Source organism: Capra hircus, chromosome 1 (assembly GCF_001704415.2).
Source record: "Capra hircus breed San Clemente chromosome 1, ASM170441v1, whole genome shotgun sequence".
NCBI lineage: Eukaryota > Metazoa > Chordata > Mammalia > Artiodactyla > Bovidae > Capra > Capra hircus.
Window position 1 is genome coordinate 127993079 of NC_030808.1, and position 25776 is coordinate 128018854.

The window sequence follows — 25776 nt, forward strand, 5'->3', positions numbered from 1 at the left end:
ACATTTTTAATGAGAAAATACTCAATTTGGAAGGTTTTCTATGGCAATCTGACTCTCCATTTGTGAACGACTGGAAGCGCAGCATCAGGCTTGGATTCTTGTCTGGCCTGGATCTGTGTGATAGGTGAGTCTGAAGGAGGACCCACAGTCACCCAGCCAGGCATCTGCACTCACTTTGACTGCTTCTCCTGTCCATGACTATTAGAATTTGGGACACTTGCAGGAGAATAATCCTCAGGTCTCTAAAATTGGGTGTAACCTAGGCAGGGCTGTGGGCTCCTAAGGCAGGATCCTTCGTGTCCTGCTTCTCTCCCCCTGGTGTTTGTTGCAATTTCTGGCACAGAGAAGGTGAGGGCCAACAGAATGGATTTCACTTCCTTGCGATTTTTCAGAGATGCATTTTTTTTTTCCTTGTCTGAGCCTGGGGTGCCTGTCCTCTTATTGGTCCATTCAGGCTGTCACTCAAGCTGTGTCTTCCAATAAGTGAGTGTGCTGTCTCCCTCCAAGCACCAGTAAGTCCACAGGGAAGATCATTAGAATTTGTGATGCTGAGTCAACCATATCCAAATAACACAAAAGCTGGGAGGGCTGTAAATTAATAAACATTTCCCATGTGAACTGGCAACTGGCCTTCTCCTCTGCTCTTGTCTGAGTTTGCACATGACTAAGTGCAGGCTTGAGGGATTTGCATTAGCAGATCATAAGTAAAAAATCCCATTAAAATGAGTCTCCTCATTGTGGATTCATTTTCAAGAGGTACACTGGGTAGTTGGGGCACTTCTTGGGGTTGCCTGGTAATGGATTTATCTATTCAGCACATTTGCTTGAATGTGATATTTTATGAATGTTATATTTTATGAATGTCATACTAGCATTCCTCACAGTTGTATCCTCCAAATTATCAGTCTTCTTTTGAAAAACAAAATGTTTTGATTGTGGCCCATTCTTTGGGAATAAATTACCAACTCGATAACATGCTATAAATGTAACAAATTGCTAGCAAATGTAACTCAGGCCAGGTTATTCACTGGGGTCAGTAGCAAGGGATATGATAGAATCAGGGTCTCCCTCTTCCTTTCTCTGCAGCCAGGAGACTAAGTGCGTGACAGATGCTGCTTGTGGGCATGGATGTTTAATTCCCACCTGCTCCTCCAAACTGGGTCCTAATACCTGTTGAAACTGTACTCAAGTCCCTATGTCCATGTCTTTTGAAGTAAAACTATTTTTTTCTAGTCTCCCAGGTCACCTCTCAGTCTTAAAAGAATTCCTAAGGTGGGCTAGGAATTTGAGTGCACATAATACATTGCTATTTTTGTTTAGTTGCTAAGTCCTGTCCAGCTCTTTTGCAACCTCATGGACTGTAGCCCACCAGGCTCCTCTGTTCATGAGGTTTGCCAGGCAAGAATACTGGAGCATTCTCCAGGGGATCTTCCTGACCCAGGGACTGAACCCATCTCCTGCACTGGCAGGTGAATTCTTTACTACTGAGCCACCAGGGACGCCCACACAACACATCAGACCGGCTTCAAAGGGTAAATGATTAGGAAATGTGAAAGTGTAGAAACAAAGACTAGCTGTTGAACCAACAAACTGGTAACAATTTAGACAATAAGTCATCCACTAAGCAGTGTCACTAAACTCCCAGGTCCCTGAAAAATATAGATAAAGGTCTGACACACATTCCTAAGTTGTTGTACAGGTTGCAGGCCCCCATCAGATGAAAATTGCTGACTAAAAGCACAGAGACTCCAGAAAGGTTGAAACCAGAAGATTGGTGATGCTTAAAACTTCACCCTGATGCCAATCAATTAGAACTCTGCATGAGTTGATCACGTACCCCGAGGCCTGCTCCCTCACACCACCTTTAAAACAACTCTCCCCTGAAAGCCACGGGGAGTTCATAGTTTTTTGAGCATGAGCTGCCCATTCTCATTGCTTGGAGCCTTAGAATAAATGCTGTACTTTCTTTCACCATAACCTGTGTCAGCTGGACGAATGGACCCAAGTCCAGGTTCAATATCTGTCAACGTCTTCCCCTTCCACCCTGTCCTTGTGCCCTGACACACAGAAAGCTTACAGTCCCCTGAAGACGGCCCTCCTTCTCGTTCCCTCCCGGTTTGGCTACCTGGCTCTACCTCCTCTGAACTCTCCCACCCCTCCCAGAAGCTTTCCCAGGCCCTTATACCCAGGGACATGGCAGGATCCTTCAGACTGGTCCCCACAGACTCCCCCTACCTGGTTCCCTGCCTTCTTCACATATCACATAGGATTGTACACTGTCTGTTTATGTGTTTGTCTGCCCCATTGTCACGGATACTTCCAGAGAGCAGAGGCTTTATTTTAGTTGATCTTTGGTACCTAACAAAGAGTTTGGCATGAAGTTTATGCTCAGAATAAATGAGGTCTCATCAGGCAGTAGGACATTTATTATGCTTTTAGAACCCCTAAGGTGGGCCAGCAATTTGAATACACACTGCACATTAGACTGGCTTGAGCGTTTTCCACTCAAGGCCAGAAAGTTTTTTTTTGTGTTTTTTTTTTTGTTTTTTTTTTTACTTTATTTTACTTTACAATACTGTATTGGTTTTGCCATACATTGACATGAATCCACCACGGGTGTACATGCGTTTCCAAACATGAACCCCCCTCCCACCTCCCTCCCCATAACATCTCTCTGGGTCATCCCCGTGCACCAGCCCCAAGCATGCTGTATCCTGCATCGGACATAGACTGGCGATTCGATTCTTACATGATAGTATACATGTTCAAGGCCAGAAAGTTTTATAACAGTTATAGAACACTGGGGGTAAAATCAGTGAGATCTTTGAAACAGTAAAATTATCAAGATCAAAGCTGAACCTTTGAGATCCAGAGAGTGAAAAAGGGCAAAGTTTTAGAATTTTAAAATGTTCCATAAAAATGGATCAAAAGATCAATTAATCACCAGGAGGTTTTAAAAGATCTCGATTTTTCTTCTCTACTTCCCTCTCTTCCTCCCTCATTTTGTCTCTCCTTTCTTTTGATCTCAACATCCATTCATTTTTATGCAAACATTTACTGGACACCAACTGTGTGCTCAAGGCTACAATCTGCACTGAGAATTTGGCGAGAGGAAGGCACAGACCTGCCCTCCGGGATCTCAGCACCAAGTGGGAAGAAAGGCAGGACAAATAAATGGGTAACTAAGGTAGAGTAAGTATTGGGATGGATTCTGCATGGAGTCTGGGGAGCATTGGGAAGAGGCAAGCTATACAACAGGTGACCCAGAATGGCATCCTGAGGGAGGTGACTTTATCAGATATACACCGTTTGGCATCAAATGATTTACATCCAAGAAACTTCTGATATGTTTTTGTATACAGAAAGAAGCTAGAGAGCTCAACAGTGGACAGAGGAATCTGGGCTAGTCTGTACATACCACTGGATTGCTAGTATGAGTATGGTGGAGGTTCCCTATTCCCACCCATTGTAGCTCCTCTCAGGGTGCGGGCAACTGTTCAAGTGAGCTGGGGCTTCTGATCATCAATAGGCAGGCTTCACATTTTTTATGTTAATTTCTTTAGTAGAAGAATGCTGTAGCTAAATTGTTGTCTGTTGTTTTTGTTTAGTCGCTAAGTTGTGTCCGACTCTTTTGCAATCCCATGGACTGTAACCCTCCAGGCTCCTCTGTCCATGGGATTTTCCATGCAAAAATACAGGAGTAGGTTGCCATTTCCTTCTCCAGGGGATCTTCCCAACCCAGAGACTGAAACCACGGTTCCTGCATTGGCAGGTGGATTCTTTACCACTGAGCCACCAGGGAAGCCCCATAAGCTGAACTGCATCCTTGTAAATTCATACGGTGAAGCTCTAACCCCAAACATGGCTGTATCAGAAGAAAGGGTCTAATTTTCATTAGGGGTAATGAAGGTTAAATGAGGTCATAAGGGTGGGACCCTAGTCTAATAGGGCTCCTGCCTGATAAGGAAAAGGAAAGGTACCTAAGCTCTCTCCATCAGGTGAGGACACAGTGAGAAGGGTGCTGCCTATAGCCAGGAAGAGGGTCCTCATGGGGGGAATGGAACTGGCTAGCACCTTGAGCTTGGACTTTTCAGCTTCAAGAACTGTGAGGAATAAATCTCTGTTGTTCTGGCCACCCAGGCTGCGGTATTCGGTTATGGCAACCCAAGCTGACTAAGACAAGGAAGACAGAGCTTGAACAAAGTGAAGACTTGACAGTTTCATAGGGTTTCATCAGGATAAACATTTTGCACTTTGCATAATTCCGATCTCCAAATAAAAATTATTTGAAATTTAAAAACGTAAACATTTTGCATTTTAATTAGCACGCTGACCAAAGAGCACTAGAGCGTCCGGAACAAGCAGGTCCTAGCCACGTTTACTGTGTGACCTTGGCCAGGTTGCTGGATCACGGTCTCCTGCTCCATGTTATCCACCCAGCAGGGCTTGAGGAGAGAGGGAATGAGCTCTGCACATAGAGCACCTGGCACAGAGCAGGCACACGTGGATGGCAGTAAATGAGACCGGAGAAGTTTGGAAGATACTCAGTGGCTCTCAGCTCCTCCTTAAAGTCATCAGTTTGGGAACAGATTTCAGAATTCCTAAATTCACTATAAGGCTTCCTTATGACTCAGATGATAAGGAATCCACCTGTAATGCAGGAGACCTGGGTTCAATCCGCCGGTTGGGAAAATCCCTTGGAGAAGGGAATGGCTATGCGCTCCAGTATTCTTGCCAGAATTCCTTCCTCACCTAGTTTAAATTCCAAAGCCTGTGCCTTTCATTCGCCTATAATAGTGCCTTTCAATCCCATCTTAGCGAATACTGAAGGGCATCTATAATGATCTCAGCCAGTATAGAAATGTTTTTATTAAAGCCCCTCACAATATGGAATTTATTCTAACTCACCTCAATTCATATTATGTGTGTATAAAAACATCCCATATAAACCATATGGCATTTTAGAAGGTAGCCAAGAGGTTGCTGGGAAATCAGATAAACAATGTCAAGATAGTATAATTTCTGTAAGGCCCAGAATTCCTAATTCAGAAAAACATATATTAATCCAAATGCCATATTTCCAAAACCCTACGGTCCAGCAGGATGGGATTTATTGAGAATGGATTAGGCAGTTGCCCCAGGGCTCCCTCAGATATCTTTCCCATCAGCCTTGCATCCTTGACCTTGTCACGCTGCCTGATGTCCCACCATTGAGACATTCCCTGAGATTAATGACTCTCCCTCCTGAAGAGCATATGTCAGTACTTCCACATAGAGGAGAGAGGTAGCATTCCTTCTCATCTCGGTGGAAACGAGTTCCTTCTGGCATGCTTTCCAGTGACACACTCTGAGATCAGCCCCACTGCGTGCCTGGGGCTTCAGCAGAAAAGGGAGTGGGGAGTGGCAGACACAGGTAATAAGGAAAGAGAAAGGAGAGGATTATGAAACATTCAGCCCTAGGCACGGTGAGGCAGGTGGCATCCACCTGGAGGGAGAAAAGGTCGAGGGCCCCAGAAGCTCTCAGAATATGGGTTGGGCAGAAGGAGAGCAAACAAGAGATGCCCTAGAATAAGCATCATTTCATCTGCCTTATTAAGCAGCATCCATGCTATGACCCTCTTCTCTGCTGACCGCCACGCTCCCTCTTGACAATGTAAAACCACTGAACAAAAATTTACGCACCACCTACCCCCCTCCCCCAACCCCGCCGCCCGATCTAAGCAGAGGACAACTCTAGGTTTGCTGTACTGATACTTCTTCAGCAACACGACCACCCAGAGAAATGCCACCTCCACAATCTCATCACTGCACAGCCCTCAGAAACAGTCACTTCAAAGCATCTCATTCCAACCAGACACTTCATTTGTCATTGACAAGTCTGACACAGCAGCCCTTATGATCACAAGTCAGGAGTCAGAGACTTTCCTGCTTCAGAAGAGAACATGCACTGCTCACAGGGCACTGTGTCACTGATGACTTCAAAGTCCTCAGATCCCTGCTCTCAACCTGTGTCACCAAAGGCGAGGCTGCACCGTCACCCAAAGGAGAGCATCAAAGAGGAGACACAGAGCATTTATGGCAAAAAGATGTGCTAACAAAGATCAGAAACTGGGCCTGGGGATCAAGAGGATCAGCTTCCCAGGAGCTCCACACAGAGCAAGTCGACAAGACACACACTGGCAAGCCCACTGATGGGTGAAGGTCCCAGCCAGGAAGGGTGGTCCTCCCCACTTCCTACTGGTCTTTAAGGCGGAAGTTTCCATCCTGACTTCAAGATGCTGTGTGTCTCCCAGAGTTGGTTTTCCTCCAGATCAGCAAGTGACCAGAACCGTGAAGTACCTACCCATTGCCATCATCCCTGGACCACATCAACCATCCCGGCAGAGGGGTGAGGGGTGGGAAGGGGTGAGGGGTGGGAAGGTGCGAGGTGAGACCCATACCTGGTCCAGCTTCCAGTGGAACTCCGCTGGGCGGAAGGTGTCTGCCTGGTCAAAATCCTTGCGCAAGAGGAAGACGAGGCGGCAGTTGTGCACATACAGGGCATAGTGATGCCGGTTCATTTCTGAAAAGCAGAAAGAGGATTTGAGGGGCGCCAGAATGCCTAAGCCCATCACCCCTAGGGGAGTCTTTCAAGTTCATCACTCAGCACAACCCCAAAAACAAAGAAATGGGCATTCTAGTTTTTTTGTTTTCCAACTGATCTAATGAATAGTTCTAGAACACACGTCTGGAGCTCTCTGAAATGGAAGAGGTAGATTTCAGAAAGCCCACAAAAAACTTCTGCCAAGAAGCCATTTGGGCCTTAAATACCAACATTTACTGCATTAGTGCCTGGATAAAATTACATATGTTCATAAGTTGTTGTTTTTTTTTCTTTTGTACATAGATTTCTGAGAGTGCCGAGGACACTCTCTAACAATCACATCAGCCACTCTAGGTTCCTTTAACACAGCTGGATCCTCCCAGAGCTCTGGGCTCTTACTTTATTTCATCAGGCTTGACAACAGTAACCACAGAGCACACCTTCATTTGTGTGCAGTTAAGGAGAGCTGCCTCGCTTCTGGCTGCTGAGAGGAGGCGGCAGGTCGATTTTCCAGCACTAGACCCAGTTCCCTGAATTTCCAAAGCAATGATTAAATACCTCTTTCCCCATACACAGACAACAGATGGGACTTTCTCTTCCTGCTAAAACTTCCTTTTCTGATTAAAAAAAAAATCAACTGGGTCCCAGCCATGATATCCTGTAATCACAATATAACAGCCATTGGGAAGGGAGGAGCTGTTCTTTGACCAATACTCACAGAACTCACACTATACTACAAAGTAGCACACGCAGAAGTCAAGTATGATGCACAGGTTCTGTACGTACTGGGCAAATGAGCAGATACAGCAAGAAGGACATAGGCCCTGGATTCAGATAGACTCGGAGTGAAGCCATGCCTCTGGATGATGCTGGAAAAGTAATTCAACCTCTTAGAGGCTCGATTTCCTTAGCTGTATCATGACAGGGATGCCGGATTATCCTAATGTGTCACGAGAAGAGGATGTTGTGATCGACTGATTTTTGCATATCCTGTACACACCCTGCTTATGGAGGTCTAAGTGGGAGGAATCAACATCAATTCCCACTTCAAGGCATGAGCTCCAAGTTGGTTTAAGCCAAAGGGGCTCATGAAACACCCCCCACCACAGTGTTTGGTTCAGAACCCAGGTCCACGTCCAGCATTGCAGACCATTCTCCTGGCCGTAGGGCTTCTGTCAGGAAAGTGACTCGAGTCAGGCCAGTGATTCTGGAGCTGTTATAAGTAGTCTAGGAAAGAACTGTCTCCCTCTTTTAGCAGCTAGCAAGAAGAGACTCCCATCTCTTTCAAGAAGTTGCAGTATATACTGGGAGGCTTGGAGCTGCTGCAGCCATGTTTGCTAACACAAAATTGATACATATAAGGTGGCAGATCTGAAAAATTATAGAGAAAAGGAGCCAGGACCTTGATCACACTTTATCAGAAGCTGTTTGTCTTAGCTCTAGACACTTTTAGTTACAAGAACCCCACATGCCCTTAATAATTTTGATTTTTAATCATTCGATATCAGTTTGCTCTGTATTTCCCATTCCTCGTAACTGAAAGCATCTTAATTGATACAATGAGGAAATGTGTATAAACCATCTGCCCAGAACAGATGTTCAGTGGCTGTTGGTTATTATAAGGACTACTACACTGCCTCGTGACCATGACAACATAACAGAGTAGTGTCAGATGCTGTTTTCACAGAAACATTACCATTCTTCCAGATGCAACCGAAAGATGGACAGACGGAGAATGGTCAGTTGCCAAGTACGGCAGTATTGGTCAAGCCCAATGTTCAGGTGACTACTTGGTCTTTACATTGATGAAATACCCAGGCCTGCTTATAGGAATTTTACTAACCAGTTCTTGTCTCCCACACTATTGCCTAACTGATTTCCTGTAGTTTCTATAGATAACTGTCAGGAAGATACAGAAAGATTTTGCCCCTTTAGCTTCATTTGGCATCAGGAGAGGTTGTGGTGAAGAGTTAAAAGAAGAATGAAAGGACAGACCTCATGGGAGGTTTACAGCATCTCCTGGCCACCCTCCAGTGGTCCCTCCCTCCCCCACCCTCTGTTAGCTGGATCCCTGGAGTCACCACCCACACCAGGGTTACTGGTTCCTCGATGACATGGGGAACATCAGCGACAAGATACACTCGGAATTCAGCTCCGCTTCTGCTGTCCTGGCGGCCCCCTCCTCTTCCTTGCCCACATCTCTGGCATATCCTAAAGTCTTCTGGCCACTGTCAGATATTAAAATAGTCCAGAAAGTCTCCAAATCAAATACCAGCATGTCATTAGTTGAAAGATCTTCCCCACTCAACCTTGTCTGTGGCTCACTGGCCACCAGTGGCGAAAGGACTCTTCTTGTCCCACTGCCTCCTCCCCCAAACTCCTCCCAGCTCCAGTCTTGGTCAGGGGCAGGGAAGGCCAATACGAAGGAGAGAAGTGGAGTCTCTTTAAAGAGGCAGTGGACTTTGTTATTTTCCCAGGGATGTCCAGTGTCCTCTGTCATGTGGGTCTACATATGGGTTCCTTCCTGGGTGCATTGGCTGGTTTTTGGAGAGGCTTTGCAGGGATCATCTGAAGCCATGAAACTGGGCCATGGTTAAAAAATGTTTTCAGCCCTTCTCCCCCCACCACCCCTTCAATCCCCACACCCTCAATAAGAAAGGGCCTGTTACAGTCTTCACATAGGCGTTGACCTGATCCGTGGCACTGTCCCAATCTGGACAGCAGGGACATTCACACCGCTTCCAGTCCCACCTTTGTGGGCTCTTGCCTCTCCATTTGGAGAAGGAAATGGCAACTCACTCCAGTATTCCTGCCTGGAGAATCCCATGGGCAGAGGAGCCTGGCAGGCTACAGTGCATGGGGTCGCAAGAGTCAGACAGGACTTGGCAACTAAACCACCACCACCACCACCACCTCTCCTTTACTTCTCTAAGCCCTGCTTTTCATGATTCCTTTCATGATTTTCACGACAGCTCTTGTGGTCTTGGCTCCTGCCCTTGGTTGCTTATCCCTGCCCCCTTGCCAATCTGCTTCTCCTACTGGATTCCCACTTCCTGGCACTCAGCCCTCTTGGCTCCAGTCTCAGCCAATTCTGGATGTCCATTTGGTTCCCAAGAATAAGAATAAAAACACTGATGTTCTGCTAACTTGTAGTAGGGCAGCCCTTGCCCCTGCTGCCCCTCTGACCTCACTGACCCCCACTCAGAGGCAGCCCCCATTCGCCTCTTGCCTTCAGACCATCTGGGCAAGAGTCAGAGCCAGGCCTACCTTTCCTGTACCCTCAACTCCTAGGACACGAGTCACACTTGCCCAGAGCTCCCCTGGGCTCTGCTCCGACAGCAGCCTGGAACAGATGTAAGAGTGTTTGCAGCTCAGCCAACAGGGAGGTGGGAATGACATTCCCACCTCCTCTCTACTTTAGACAACCTTGGTCCCTCTGAGAGGTTTTCTGCGGACATGTGAGAGCATCCCTTCCTTGTCCAGCAGGCTGAGGGACCATCCTAGGACTGTACCAGGCTGGCACCTCTGCCCCCATCCCTTGGTGATTTCTGGACTGGCTGGCCCCTCTGTCTTGGAAAGCCCTGCATGAAAGCAGCTGGCACTGCAAGTGGCACATTGTATTCAAATGCAACTCAGAGGCGGCGAGAGGGCTGAGGCCAGGAAGAAAGGGTCCCACAGGAGCAGCGGGTGTGAAGGGGGAGAGGAGTTTCTAAGACAGGCCAGGGAAGGACATTGCTCACACCAGGAATGGAGAGATAGGGCCAGCAAAGGTGGGGCTGGAGGGAGCACAAGTGCCCCTCACAATCCCATGTGGTAGAGCCGTTGCTGGGTATTCACCTAACCTTGTACCCTTGCTCTTAGAAACATAGCCTCAGTCATCTCGCTGCTTCTCTCGAGGTCAGATGGAACACTGAGACCAAATTCTCACCAGAAAACTGAGAGTATGTGGCTTGCTGGTCTAGCTAATAAAACCCTTCTGTGTTAAACCCTCTATTCTAACTTTCTGTTCCATGGTTGAAAATGGCAGTGACAAATGATGGAAGGATTTGGAGTCCCTGAATGTCTGGGCAAAGCTGAGCCTCACCTCGCAGCTCCATCTCGGGCTGCTGGACAGTGACAGGAGGGAAAACTAATGAAAAGGTGTTAGTCATCGTGAGGCTTCTTGGTGGTTGTGGTTTTCTTTTTTTTATAAAACTGCAATTAACCCTTGATGACTAATCAGTTCTACTGTCCAACTATTAATGAACTATTTCATCATAGGCTAGCATTGGGGAGTTTTATTTAGTGGGTAAGACAGAAACTAGTGCAATTTTCATGAAGGGTGATTTTGTAATTTATATCAACAGCCTTCTAACATTTATTGGGTTGACCAAAAAGTTTGTTTGGTTTAAAAATCCTAATGAACTTTTTGGTCAACCCAATATATTCTTTAACGCAGTAATTCAGCTTCTGGTCAGGAAATAACCAGAACTATCCATACAGGTATATACAAGAATGCTTATTATATATTGCAATAATGCCTATTACAACATTGTTTCAGCTGAATTTAAAAGGAAACAATCTAAATGTCTAACAAAAGGGAGCCAGTTAAATGAAGTATAATAAAGCCTCAGGACTGTCATGTAATTCATATTTTTAAAGAATATTTTATCACATAGAGAAATGACCTGGATACATGTAATGTTATTTAAGAGAAACATAATAGTATCACAGGTATTATAAAAATAGATTGAAAATTGTAAGAATACTCTATATATACATAGAAATAAAAATAAGATTTCATTTCATAGTGAAATATGCCAACTGTTATCAGAAAATACCTCCAATCATTAGAATTTTAGGTGACTTGTATGTTTTTCCTACTTTTTTTGTGACTTCAGTTACCTGCTATAAATATGTGTTGCTTTTATAACTTGACAATTCTTTTCCTGATACATAAAAGCCCTAATCAACCTTTAGTTGATCCTGACAAATTTTTTAATTTAGGGCAGGATATATATATATATATCCTCATATATATATATATATGAGAAGGAAATGGCAAGCCACTCCAGGACTATTGCCTGGAAAATCCCATGGACAGAGGAGCCTGGTAGGCTACAGTCCATGGGGTCACAGAGAGTCGGACACAACTGAGCAACTTCACTTTCTTTCTATATATACATATATGTGTTTGTTTTCAAGTCAAAGAAATGAGAAAATCTTCCCCATCTTTTCTGTGCCAGTGTTGAGCTGATTGGCCCAGTATTATTTTATGCTGAGGCCAAAGCTGAGCAATGCCATAACTTGCTGGTTGAAGGGGCTGAAATGCCTACTGGGGGCGCTACTCTGAGGAAAGGGAGGCATCATCATCTAATACAGAGTTTTCAGCCATGGCTACATGAAAGAATCCCCCAGATGCTGACTCACTGGGCCGGAGCGGGGCCCTGGCATCTAGGTATTTTTACAGGGTCACCAGGTTATTCTAGTGCATAGTAGGGTTGAGAGCCGCTGTTCCAATAGCATGGTCCTGAAATGTGAAATCAGCCCTGAATATTCATTGGAAGGACTGATGCTGAAGCTGAAACTCCAATACTTTGGCCACCTGATGAGAAGAACTGACTCACTGGAAAAGACCCTGATGCTGGGAAAGATTGAAGGCGGGAGGAGAAGGGGATGACAGAGAATGAGATGATTGGATGGCATCACCAACTCAATGGACGTGAGTTTGAGTAAACTCTGGCAGTTGGTGATGGACAGGGAGGCCTGGCATGTTGTAGTCCATGGGGTTGCAAAGAGTCAGACATGACTGAGGAACTGAACTGAACTGAAACCTGAGCCAGAGGAACTAGGGCCAAGACTGTTTCTTTGGCAATCAGTTGTGTTATCTTAAGTTAGTTGCTCAGCCTTTCAAATTCCAATTTCCTTCTCTGGACGCCCAAAGGTCTCTATCTGTCTGACCTGCCTCCCAAGGGCATTTGATACATTTTAGAAAGGACTCCATGTGTGTGGCCGCTAACCCCAGCTGGGGATGCTTTGCATTTGGGCTCCTGGGTTCATGATGGAAGCACCCTGCCAGGCATTGCAAAGATGGGGCCACAGCGGGGTTCCTGGGCTCCTGGGCTGAGCTCTGAACCTACTCCCAGTCCCCAGTGGCACCTTAAGCAGGTTTGCGGGGCCCTTCCTAGAGGAAGATCCCAGAAAAACCAATCCTTGGCCCTGGCTCTGACACCATACACTTAGAAAACTGGGCAACTTCCTTTGTCTCAGTTTCTGCATCCAAAAAACACTTTAACATGTATTGCAAAAATTAGGTGAAATAGGAAATGTGGGGTCCTGATAATAATAGAATGTGGAATAAAACCAGAGTTACGACAGTGACAAACACATTGAGCAAATTGGCACTGATTCTATGTCTGGATCTGCTAGTGATTTCATACATTATCTCATGTTATCTCCCCCATTTTACATATGGGGAAACTGGGCTGAAGCTGAGTAGCAAGCCCTCAAAGGCCATGTGTTAAACAGTGGGAAGGATTCCATGTGAACTGCGGCTGTCCAGCGGCAGAGCTGAGCATGCAGACTTCCTCCTCTCCCATCTTCTCACTGCACCATGGGCTGCTGTTATTTATTTGAAGTATTTTAACAAGGGTAGCATTTGAAAGGGAAAACTGTGGGCATCAAATTTTCATAAGATATCAAAGTATTTGTGTATGTATGTCTTTACATGTGGGGTGTGATGAGCAGAACATGGGGTTGGAGTTAGCTGGAGCTAAGCTTACCTTCCAGGTCTGATACCTACTGGCTGTATAATTTGGGACAAGCTACTTAACCTCTCAGGGATATTTCCTTATCCTTAAAATAGAAACCACAATATCGCTTTCATAAAATCAATTGTAGAGATGTGAGACACTGTTTGGAACAGGAAGAGCTAATAAATACAGATTGCACTTCCTGTATGCCAGCTACTGTTCTAAAGCTCTATATGTATATCAAATCACTTAATTCTGATAAAAACCTTATGAGGTAGATAATACTATTAATACAATGCATGTTTTATAGACTGGGAAATTGAGGCACAGAGAAGTTAAACAACTTGCTCAAGATTACACAGCCAGTAAGTGGTGGAGCATTTTTAACCACCAAGCTGTGAACCCCCTTACACACACTTAGCATGCTGAAAAATAGCTAACAAGACTTAGCCCTCATTATTATGCACAGCAGTCATTTTCAAACTACTGTTGGAAGTTAGCAGGACCCTTTAATTGAAAATGATCTTAATGGAAATATGCCTATATATATATGTGTGTGTGTATATATATATATATATAAAATACAGTGAAGGTGGAGTGGCTTTGCTTGAGGTAAAGATGAAATCTCCTCCCTCACCCCCCAACCCCTGGTATAGCAGCCCTACGTTACTTCTGGGGAGGCTGAGGTTCTGAATAACCCAGTCTGAAAACCACCAATGCCAAATTTTCGATTCTTTTGTGTCTGTACGCTACCTCCCATTTGTGGTCTTGCCCTACCCCAAGCCCAGGAAGTCAGCAGGCAGAAAACCAAAGACCAGAATATTTTCCCAGTTCTCCTCTCATACTCCTCTTTTTCTCCCACTCTCGGCGGCCGTGGCCGTGCCTGACCAGCTGGGACATAACGGGCAGCTGCTAGGAGAGCTGGACGCGAGGCTCACCGGTCTTATCTGAGTTGCAGAGGATGGTTTCCTTCTCAGCTCTCATGCCAGGGCTGGGGCCGTGCTTCATCCACATGGTGATGGTGAACTGGTCGGTCAGGTTCTTGGGCACAACTCCATCAGGGATCTTGGCACCCTGCCTGCCATCGAACTTGAAGATCATTTCACTGCTATCCACCAGCAGTCCTGTGGTCCAGTTGGTGGCAGCACTGGGGGATGGCAAGAGGTCAATGATGCCAGAGGAGGCTCCTGCAGGGGATGGGGACAGAAAGAGCACAGGGTCATTCCTCCCGGGCCGGGTGTCCTCACGCTCTGTTTTCTGCTCTCAGGGCCACAATGAACTAATCTGCGTACTCACCCAGAGCTAAGAGCTCTGCCCTGAGCTGGGTGACTTGGGGAAAGAAGGGTTAAATGTCATCCTTGCCCAAGTTGCCTATGGTGGCTTGGGGAGGCATCAGTAACTTACAGACAAAAGTATTGCATGTGGGAAAACAGTGCAATTAACCATTATACAAGAAAAAAAGTGCTGAAGGAATTTAGGGAAATGAGATTACCCTGGGGGCTTCGATAAGCAGGCAAGGTTCCTGGAGAAGGCCAGGGCTTGATTCCAATCAATGGATTCATTCACGCACTTATCATTAACCTGTCAGCCATGTATGGAGCACCTAGCAGGTGCCAAGACCCCTCCTCGGTGCTGGCAAAGTAAAAGTGAATCAGCGCAGTCCCTGACCTGGAGGAGCTCAGTCCCCACAAATTGATGGACACCTGGGGTGCAGTGAGACCAGGGCTGTGATGGGGAAAGTTCTAGGTCCTGACCTGGAAGAGCTCAGTCCCCACAAATCGATGGATATCTGGGATGCAGTGAGACCAGGGTTGTGATAGAGGACACACAGCCTGATTCCAAGAGGAGTGTGAATCACTCTGCACTCATCACACTTTTTTCCAATCATTTGTTTAGGCTAAATGGTACAGTGGTTGAGAACATGAGTTCCGAAGTTGGCAGGACTTAAATCTGATGCCTGGTGGTGGTCTGATTTCTAGCCTCGTGACTGTGAGCAGAGACTTCACCTTTCTGATGCTCCACCCCTTCTCTGCCACTTGCCCTCCCAGGTGTTGTGGGGACTGGATGAGAGACTGCATCCTGGCTTGGACAGTGTGCTTGGCGCTCCATGAATGGAGCTCAGTCTGCATTAGCTATAACTCTGCCGTTATTATTAGAGTTGCTATGATTTTTGCTACCACTACGATTCTAGGCTAAGGATAACCCGAGGCAGTGGGAGTGCCATAGGCAGATTTGTGTTTTGGAATAATTACACCAACAGCTTTGTGGAGGGTGGGGCTGAGTGAGCCAGAGGAGCTGGCCCAGAAGGTAGGATGGCACAGCCAGGAGGGTAACTGGTCTGCCGTGGCCTTTTCACTGAAGCTCAGGTGCTGCCGGCAGTGTTCTTGGCATCCTTATGCTCTGCAGAGGAGCAAAGCTCAGCTACTCAGGGGATGAGGAAGGTGGAGGGCTTCCTAATGCCAGGGAACAAGAACCAGGGAGTCCAAGGTATGCCTGGTGCAAGGAACCAGGAGTGTGGGGCTCCCTCTTGGCACAGTACTGACCAGGCAGTCATAAATGGGTTTAATGGACAGCGGTTATGTGTATATAACCTGCCATTTGTCAGGGATCGCTGGACTTCTGAATTCAGTGTATCAGACTCCTCTCACCTGGGGACTGTGTTTCACCCTCGGCCACCACAAACATCCCCTAGAGTTGAAATGACCCTTGAAAATTCCTCAGAAAGGTGCAATATTAGAAACTAATGTACTTTGAAAATGTTTCACCCAGCCAGTTTTCCCTGTAGCCTTGGAACAGATACCTATTGGTTTGCAATTGAAGGTTGGCTGTGTGAAACATTTGTATCCTTAGAGCCAGCTGCTCTGCTTAGCTGGTGAGAAGCTCACCTTGGGAAAGGCCTCCGAGGAACTGCAGTATCTGAGATGAAGGGGGTGGAGATTCTGGTCTCTTTAATTCACAATCACCCTGTAGCTATGCTTATTAAGGGGAACTGTGGGCAGCGTTGACTGCGTTATTAACAAGCATGTTTCTTAGGGCTTTTGCCTGGTAGCATGCCTGACACATAGTAGGTGCTCCATTAATGTTCATAACTGCCTTTCCTTCTGCAAAGTACCTCTGTGAGATGCTTCTGGCCCCTGCCCAAAACCCACTGAGCTTATTCACCCAGCCTCTAGTCCACATCCTGCATCTCTCGTCAATATTTACTTGTTGGGATTTCCCTGGTGGACCAGAGGCTAAGACTCAGTGATCGCAATGCAAGGGGACCAGGGTTCAGTCCCTGGTCAGGGGACTAGATCCCACATGCCACAACTAAACTCGCATGACACAACTAAGTAAATAGTTAGTAAAGCCAAGTTACTAGTTAATAGTTACCCAGCCAAGTAAATAAATATTAAAAAAGAAATTTTACTTGTCCTCATCCATACTCCTAGAGCCTTATTTGATGTCCACTTTACTTATCTGATAAGCTAGTTCACACTAACATTTTAATGACTAGCAAAGCCTTCAGGGCTATGAACCTCCCTAGGTATCTGAAAGAAAAAAATCTACCAACGTAGTGGTAGGTAAAGATTTGGGGGTAGTTGGAGAGTGGGACTGGAGAAGGCAATGGCACCCTACTCTAGTACTCTTGCCTGGAAAATCCCATGGACGGCGGAGCCTGGTGGGCTGCAGTCCATGGGGTCTCTAAGAGTTGGACACGACTGAGCGACTTCCCTTTCACTTTTCACTTTATGCATTGGAGAAGGAAATGGCAACCCACTCCAGTGTTCTTGCCTGGAGAATTCCAGGGACGTGGGAGCCTGGTGGGCTACCATCTATGGGGTCGCACAGAGTCAGACATGACTGAAGTGACTTAGCAGAGGAGTGGGACATACGTGGTCTTTAGAATAAGTTCATTTTCCTAGAATCTCCCAGAATAATGCAACCTGGTAACAGCTTCTCTGTCCCATAAGTGAGTTGGATTTGTCTAGGATAACAGCTGGTGACTAGGGCTCACACAGAATGTGTGTTGTTCCTGAAATTTCAGGTGGCCAGGGAGATGCAGGCTGACTATGCAGGGCTCCTGACTTCTAGCTGAAGCCAGTGCCCCCAATACAATCTGGCAGGGCCCAATACAGGGATGTGTGTTTGGCCATTATCAAGGTCAGCTTCGCCACCACACAGAGCCAGAGACTTGCACACCAGGGAACCAGGATGACATTGACATAGCTCAAAACTCCACCTCTTGAGCTTCCCTTTTGACTGAGGACCTTGCTGTTGTTAAGGAGCCAATGTTCCTGCAGAATTCACTAGTCATTTAGGCTAGTGAAGGAGCCGAGTGCTAATTTTCCCCAAAGCAAGGTTGGATAGAGGGAGGGAGGTTTAGAGCAAGGATAAGGTGGAGGATGATGGAGAGTAAACAGAAAGAGAAGGTTAGGAGGAACAATTGGTTACATGTCAATTTATGTATTTAGGGAACTTTACTTTTCATCGTTACAGACCTTTATTATTTTTTTGACATTGACTTACAACGTTATGTTAGTTTCTGCTGTACAGCAAAATGATTCAGTTATCCATATGTGTGCATTATTTTTTGTATTCTTTTCCATTATGGTTTATCACAAGATATTGAATATAGTTCCCTGCGCTACACAGTAGGATCTTGCATCCATCCTATATGTAGCAGTTTATTTCTGCTAAACCCAAGCCTCCACTCTATCCCTTCTCCACACCCTCTACTCCTTGGCAAGCACAAGTCTGTTCTCTATGTCTGTGAGTCTGTTTCTGTTTTGTAGATAAGTTTCTTTGTGTTAGATTCCACATATAAGTGATATCATCTGGTATGTGTCCTTCTCTATCTGACTTACTTCACTTAGGATGACAATCTCTAGGTCCATACATGTTCCTGCAAATGGCTATAATGCTTCTATGAATATAGGGGTGCATGTATCTTTTGAATTATACTTTCAACAGACATTTATTCTTATTTCCTTTGGAACATTTTATTGGACACTGAGTGGGTCTAGACTTGAGTATGCCAATGCTTTTTCTTAGTCACTCATCTAAGTGGTGGATATTATTATGATTCCAAGTAAGAAATCTGAGGCTCAGCAAGCCCAGGATCACAGCCAGCGAGTGAGTGGACCTGTCATCAGAACTTGCCAGCCCCAAAGCCCACACTCCCCACTGTACCACCTCAATCAACCTAGAGGAAGATCTTATCATCTCCTGCACATTAAAAACAAAATGGAACTATGGTGATTTATAATATTGTGTTAGTGTCAGGTGTATAGCAAAGTGATTTGGTTACACATATATATGTATGTATCTATATACTTTTTTTGATTCTTCTCCATTTTAGTTTCTTACAAGATAGTGAATATAGCTCCCTTTGCTATACTGTAAAACCCCGCTGTTATCTATTTCATATACGGCAGTATACATCTGTTAATTCCATTTCCCCCAATTATCCACTCCCAAACTCCTGTACATTTATAAACATGGAAACTGAGGCCCAGAAAGGGGAAATGACTTGACCAGGATCACACAGCCACATAGCTAGTTAGAGGCAGGCCCAGCTGTCAGACACCTGGTGATATTCTTTCTACCATACAGCACAGTATCCTGCCAAGCTCAGCCCAGAGCCAAGGACCCCATCTCCCTGCACAGGTGGCTGCCCACAGAGAGGCATGTGCCCTGGCAAGGCCATTGATGTCATCCTTGATGAGGGAAATAGCATGTAACTCTGCCCAGCCCACAGATGTTGCCTCCAGGAAAGCATGCCACTGTGTTTCACTAGGTGGTGCAGACTTCCACAGACCTAACTGATTGTATTTCATTTTCTAGGGGCTTCCCAGATAGCTCAGTGGTAAGGAATCCACCTGCCAATGCAAGAGGCTCGGGTTTGATCCCTGGGTCAGGAAAATCCACTGGAGGAGGACATGGTAACCCATTCCAGTATCCTTGCCTGGTGACTCCACGGACAGAGTCTAGTGGGCTATAGTCCATGGGACTTCAGAGTCAGACATGACTTAGTGACTGAGCAACAATTTCATTTTCTGGTGCACTTAAATAAAATGAGAGAGATTTCCTTTCTCCTAAAGTTCTCTCTCCTCTCCCCAAGGTATCCCATGGAAAGCAGTGGGTAAACAGGATGCATAACTTGCAAAGATAGTGTGGCATTGTCTGCATGTCAGGGTGTATTTAAGATGCAAAGGTCCCTGGGACCCACTGGGCTGCTGAGGGCTCATACTGGTCTGGTGCACAAAAACTGTGGCCTGAGTGTAAGGGGCTCGTAACCAGAAATGAAGTCTGCTTTGGGGTCTCTGAGACCTATCAAGATGGAGAAGCCTAGCTGAGCCAGCAAGTAGATAAAGACAGGGGTGAATTAGGCAGATTTCAGGACACACAGTGGAGTGAGAGCCCACATGGAGCCTGGGGGCAGGGGTCACCATCTGGGTCTTTTCTTTTTTAATGTTTACTTATTTATTTGGCTGCCCTGGGTCTTAGCTCTGGCACATGGGGTCTTCAGTTGTGGCATGTGGGATCTAGTTCCCTGACCAGGAATCGAAGCCAGAGCCCCTGCATTGGGAACAGGGAGTCTTAGCCACTGGACCACCAGGGAAGTCCCTGGACCTCTTAACTGTATGGTTTGGCTGCTGTTCTGGATGGCCTTGGTGAAGGCAGAGTGCTCTCAGCAGTTCACAGTGGGCCTGCGGCCATGGTGACAGACATGGAGCCTCAGTCATGCCTCCTTATGGTCCACAATGGGATGCAGAAAGGGATGGGGAGAAGGGGAGGACCTCACGGGAGAGGAACCATTGTAATTAAGGACACAGGCCTCATTCTGTAGCATCTTCCATGATTAGCAATATCAACTCCATGCTTATATTATGTTTTAGTTAAGCCAGGCACTGTGGTGGGAATGCAGCAATGTACCATGCAGCAATGGGCCCTACCTCTAGAGACCCTATGGAAAGTCTTTTATTTTTGGTGGGTGGAATAGTTCATTGGTATAGAGTCTCCGGGGAAGCCAGAGAGGCCCTCTTGACAAAGGCCATACTTGAACTGCATGAATTGTGTGATGGTAGAATGCATTCTTCTGTTCCTAACATGCTTCAGTGACCCGCTGATCACAGTTGGCTGTGCGACTTGCTCTGACCAAGAAAATGTGAATGCAAATGACACATGTCACTTTAGAGCACAAACATTATGAGCCAGTCCAAGGTTCACCACATGTATTTTTTCCATCTGCCATGAGATCAACAATATTCTAGATAGAGACTATTCTGTTAGCCTGGATCCTGGTGGGAAACCAACATGGAACAGAGCCACAGTCAACCCAAGAAGGACATGTGATAGGAATGCAAATTAATTTTTGTTATTTTAAGCCTATAGACTTTGGAATCATTTGTTATTGCAGCCTAACTTGCCCTGTCCTGACTGATAATGTGCATAAGTGACTGACATCAGTGGCTACCATAACTACTTTCTATCTGCATACCTTCAGGATGGAGGCGGAGGACTTCTTGATGTCCTCTCCAAAGCTCACAAACTGTTGATCCTACCATCAGATTATCCTTCCACCTCTGGAATCCTAGACAACAGGGCTTCTTCAAAGGCCTTGAAATCCCCAGGTGAAGCAAACTGAGCTTTGGACGAAGGTGGTCAGCCAGACTACTGGGCAGGGCCACGGATACCCAGTTGCTGATCAGCCTGGGCAAGGCAAAAACCTTCTCCCCAGAATAGAAGGACATGCTAGATGGTAGCTACTTCACTGACTTTAAAGAAGTCATAACCAGAGAGAAGCCCATTGCCTATTGTCATTACCCATTGCTCAGCGTGTGCAACCCTTGCTCATGTATGAATAGTGATTTAACTGGATTCCCAACATGTGTGCATCAGTTTCCCTTATAATCAAAGACCCAATTCAGCTCTGAAAATGGAAGAGCCGGTTATGACTGGGGGACTGGTGCTGTCCTCCTTGGAAGCTCTGGCTCTTTAGAAGAATCTTGGAGGAATTGACAATGGTTTCCCATAGTTGGGCTATCCTGAAGGTGTAAAACCTTGAATTGTGATTCTTAGTGAGGACAAGCTCTGTTAAGCTGCCCAGTGTAGTAGAAAGCCATGAACTAAATTTTTCACATGACTGTCTTCGCCTTGAACTGTTAAGTGGTCTTATTAACTTCTAGATAATCTCACAAATGAAAGCATTTGGACACTGAACAAATATTTGCTGAATTAAAAAATAAGCAAATGAGGACTTCCCTGGTGGTCCAGTAGTTAAGAATCTGCCTGTCGATGTAGGGGACGTGGGTTTGATCCCAGGTCTGAGAACATCATACTGCTGCGAGTCAACTAAGGCCATGTGCTACAACCACTGAAGCCCGCATGCTCTGCAGCCTGTGCTCTTCAGCGAGAAGCCACCACAAAGGACAAGCCCATGAACCACAGCGGAACAGTAGCCCCCACTTGTCACAACTAGAGAAAGCCTATGCGTCAAAATAACGCCAGTGCAGTCAAAATAAGTAAATCAATTAAATAAGCAAGAAACCTAAACCTGCCTTAAAAAAATGAATGAATGAATGAATAGATCCTCTATGAAAATCTCCTGTGCTCACAAGTGTATGAACTCTGAGAACAGCTCACTGCCTGATGCTCTGAGCTGGTCTGATGGATCCATTTCTTAATTTAACAGCAGGCTCTCACACTGCAGCCTTTCCTTCAACAGGACCTGTCCTCAGAGCTCTTGACTCCACACACAGAGCAGCTGACCCCAGGTGTCATATGGGGAGGTGCTGGACAGATGCCAGGAGCCTGTGGTTTCAGGAAGGAGCAGTCCTGGCCTCAGGGCTCCAAGAGACGAGTGTGTCACAAACTGCTTTGCTGCTTATTGTAATATGCAGTGGCTCAGGGCCATGGAAATAGGCCTTTTCTTAGGCTCGGGTTAATGTTGAACTGAATTTGGTCAGGAAGCCTCACTGGGGACTCATCGTACATTTCATTCTCAAGGCAGTTGTATGACACTTCACCTTGGGAAAACCTGGGACTGAGATGGCAGAGTCCTTCATCTTGAATTTCTGAATCCAGAGGAAGTGATAAGCAGCTTGTCCAACTTCCCCGCGAGGCCTGGCTTCACATACAGGAAGGTCACTGGGGGACCATGTTAGGCTAAATTTGTTCCTGCAAGTGGAAAGGGACACAGGTGCAGGACCTTGCATCGTGTTTTTCAAAGTCTCAGCGTGCAAACCTCAGGCAGCAATATGGCTGACGTCTGGTGCTCCCTTGGAAACAAAGAGGCTTTCTTCTGGTGCTATCGCACCTGCCAGGTACTTCCTGACAGTGGCTCTGCCCAGCTGCTGTCTGATGGCTCCTTATTCAGGGATGCCATCATTGCTCCTTGTGAATGATGCTGCAGGAAGAGGAAGCAGGTGGGCACTGGTCAGACCTCTCTCAGAGGGGGAGACAGCCTTGCCTGGGCTACTGCACAAGGACGGTGTCACAGAAGCAATGCCAGAACTCAAAAGCACCCGGGAGCCCTCCAGCACTGCTTCTGGTAGCAGAGATGGCAGGCAAATATTGACTTAAGGAAAGGGTTCAGAACGGTAAAGGAGAGAGAGGTTCTAGCAGGAAAAAAAAAAAATCATGAACAAAGGCATAGGGATGGGAATGAGCTGGGGATGGGGACAAATAGGGTACTCTGGCCCGGAAGACGCAGCACACTGGGAAGAAATGGGCTCTAACGATGGACCAAGGGGATGGTGGCAGGTCCTCAGGAGCTCGGGAGGGTGGGGAGTCATTCTAGAGCCGGGAACCCACACCTGGCTGTTCCACAGGTATTTGTCATCACTGTCCCCTAAATCCACCCTTGCCTGGAATTTCTAGTTCTGGTTGGTGGCACTCTCATCCAGTTAGATGCTCACATTAGAATCTTCTAAGATTCCTCGTTTTTCACTGCTTGTAAAGGGCATTTTTACAAGAGCTGTTTGGAATACTTAGGCTGTGCTGTTTTCCCCAATCTCCTGCATCATTCTAGAAAAACCTGCCTTCCCATGGGCCCTCCTTCCAGCCTGGCAACATGATGAATGGGGCACTGTGCTACCCAAGCAGGGCATACTGTACATCCAGTTCAGTCAATGGTTGACCCTTGCTGATTTTGCCTCCTAAATCTGTCTTAGGTTCATCCCTACCGCCACTCCCCCAGTTCAGAAATCATTATCTCTTGCTTAGACTAGGGCCATAACATCCTAATTGGTCTCCCTGTTACTATCCAAAGTCAATGAAGATATGTAGAATGACAAAATGCATGAACACTGGGGCTTAAAGTGTCACGGTAGCCCTCTGGCTGGGAAACCCTGCCAGCAGCTTGTCGACAAGCTAGGGAAAGCACAGAGAAGCTTGTCTTCAGAACCTAAGGAGCCCCACCTGAGTTAGGAATAGCAACCCAGGCTCCGCTTTAGAAGAGACCTGGTCTGCCTTTCCCTCATGGTCTGGAGAGAGTGTGGGGCCCAGGGAAGCAGATCTAATACGGATGGGCATGTGTCTCATTCATTTGCTTCTGCCTTTTCTCCTCTGTAGATTTAAGAGGCAGACTCCTGATCTGGAGGCAAGAATAGACCCGCACCATCAGGCTCACTAGGGGTTCTCAGAAGTACACACCAGGAAGTGAAAGTGAGGACTATACAGTCCATGGAATTCTCCAGGCCAGAATACTGGAGTGGGTAGCCTTTCCCTTCTCCAGGGGATTGTCTCAACCCAGGGATCGAACCCAGGTCTCCCACATGGCAGGCAGATTCTTTCTAGCTGAGCTTGACAAAGGGTCGCTCCCAGTACTAGGTAAGCTTGCATCTCAGGGTAAAGTGCTTTCCTGTCTTATTTAACCTGCCTTCCTGCCAGGTGAGGCTGGCAGCCCAGAGGAGTGAGCTATATTAACAACCAGATGCAATTTTCTTCCCTTGAAAAATCCTCTCCTTCTCTCCATCTCCTATTCTCCTCCCAGCAACATACAGAATCAAATCACCCGTGCATGCCCTTGGGCTCATCTGATCTTTAACAAGTTGACTCTATCATCTCCTAACCTGGAGGAGTTGAGGAAATGACTGTAACCTGCAGTGGCATGGGGTTGAGCTGACTTATAATTCAGGTGCACAGGGAGAAAGATGGGATATTCATTCAAAATGAGATGTTGGCGGAGACGGCTTCTCTGTGCGTGGAGTAAAGAGGACCGGAGGCAGCTTTCTCAGTACTGCAGGCTGCTGATGGGCATTTTACAAGAGCTGTTCGGAATACTTAGGTTACGCTGTTTTCCCCAATCTCCTGCATCATTCTAGAAAAACCTGCCTTCCCATGGGCCCTCCTTCCAGCCTGGCAACATGATAAATGGGGCACTGTGCTACCCAAGCAGGGCATACTGCACATCCAGTTCTCAGATTGTCACCTGGTCCTTGGGCAAGAGCTGCGTGCATGAAGGTGTGAGCGTGTGCCTGTGTATGTACCTGTGTTTTCATTGTGTGCATGTAACTGTGTGTGCACATGTGCACCTGCATGCTGTGTATGTGTGTACCTCTGTGTGCACGTGTATGCATGTGTGCATTGTGCACCTGAGTGTGCATGTGTGTGTGCCTGTGCCTACTTGTGTGCCTGTGTGTGCATCTGTGTGTGAATGTGTGTGCCCTTGTGTGCATGTGTGTCCTTGTGTGCATGTGTACACTTTGTGTGCCTGTGTGTACCTGTGTGCACCTGTGTGTGTGTACATATATATTTGCACCTTGTGTGTGTGTGCACATAAGTGTGTGTGCATGTGTCTGTGTGTCAATGGTGAAGGAGGAAAACTGCTGCAAAGACAGTAGTGGAGGGGTCCCCAGGAGGGGCTGCAGGCTGTGTTCAGAAAGTCACATCTTCCATGGGAGATGGAGTCACCCCCAAGTGCAGGCCCCATCTTAAGACTAAGCTCTTTCTGGAGCTGTCCACAGTCCAGCTGGAGACGCTGTGTGAGGGCCTGAATAGTCTTGGAGAGAACAAGAAAGAAATGAAATATACATGGTGGGGAGGAAAGAGGCCCATCAACATACCCACCATCTGGTTTACTAAGCACGCGGGACCATTCCCGCCGTACTGTGTCTTATTCTGCAGTTGACTTGAGAGATTTACATTCCAGCTCCAGAGGCCTGGCCCAGCATCACAGACCCAGAGCCAAAGAGCCCTTCCCTCCCATAGACCTACTTTCAAAGTCTCGCTCTGTCACTCCCTGAGTGATCTTAAAAATAATTTTTCCTCTCTGGGTGTCTAACTGTCCATGTGTAAAACTGGATGAATAAGCCCCTCCTCAGTGTGAATTGGGGTAGGGCATGCGAAGCGCACTGGAGAAGGGACTGACAACCCACTCCAGATTTCTTACCTGGAGAATCCCATGGACAGAGGAGCCTGGTGGGCTACAGTCCATAGTGTCGCAAAGAGTTGGACACGACTGAATGACTAACACAC

At 46.5% G+C, this 25776-nt stretch overlaps 1 protein-coding gene across 1 annotated transcript in view; it reads right to left on the minus strand.

Annotated features, from left to right (window-relative positions):
* CLSTN2 (calsyntenin 2) overlaps window positions 1-25776 on the minus strand; it is a 755598-nt gene that overhangs the window by 100422 nt on the left and 629400 nt on the right. The window contains exons 7-8 of the mRNA XM_018049827.1: window positions 14253-14501; window positions 6441-6562 (exon numbers count right to left, since the gene is read on the minus strand). Coding sequence (XP_017905316.1) covers window positions 6441-6562; window positions 14253-14501 — 371 coding nt within the window. The remainder of the gene's footprint in view (window positions 1-6440; window positions 6563-14252; window positions 14502-25776) is intronic.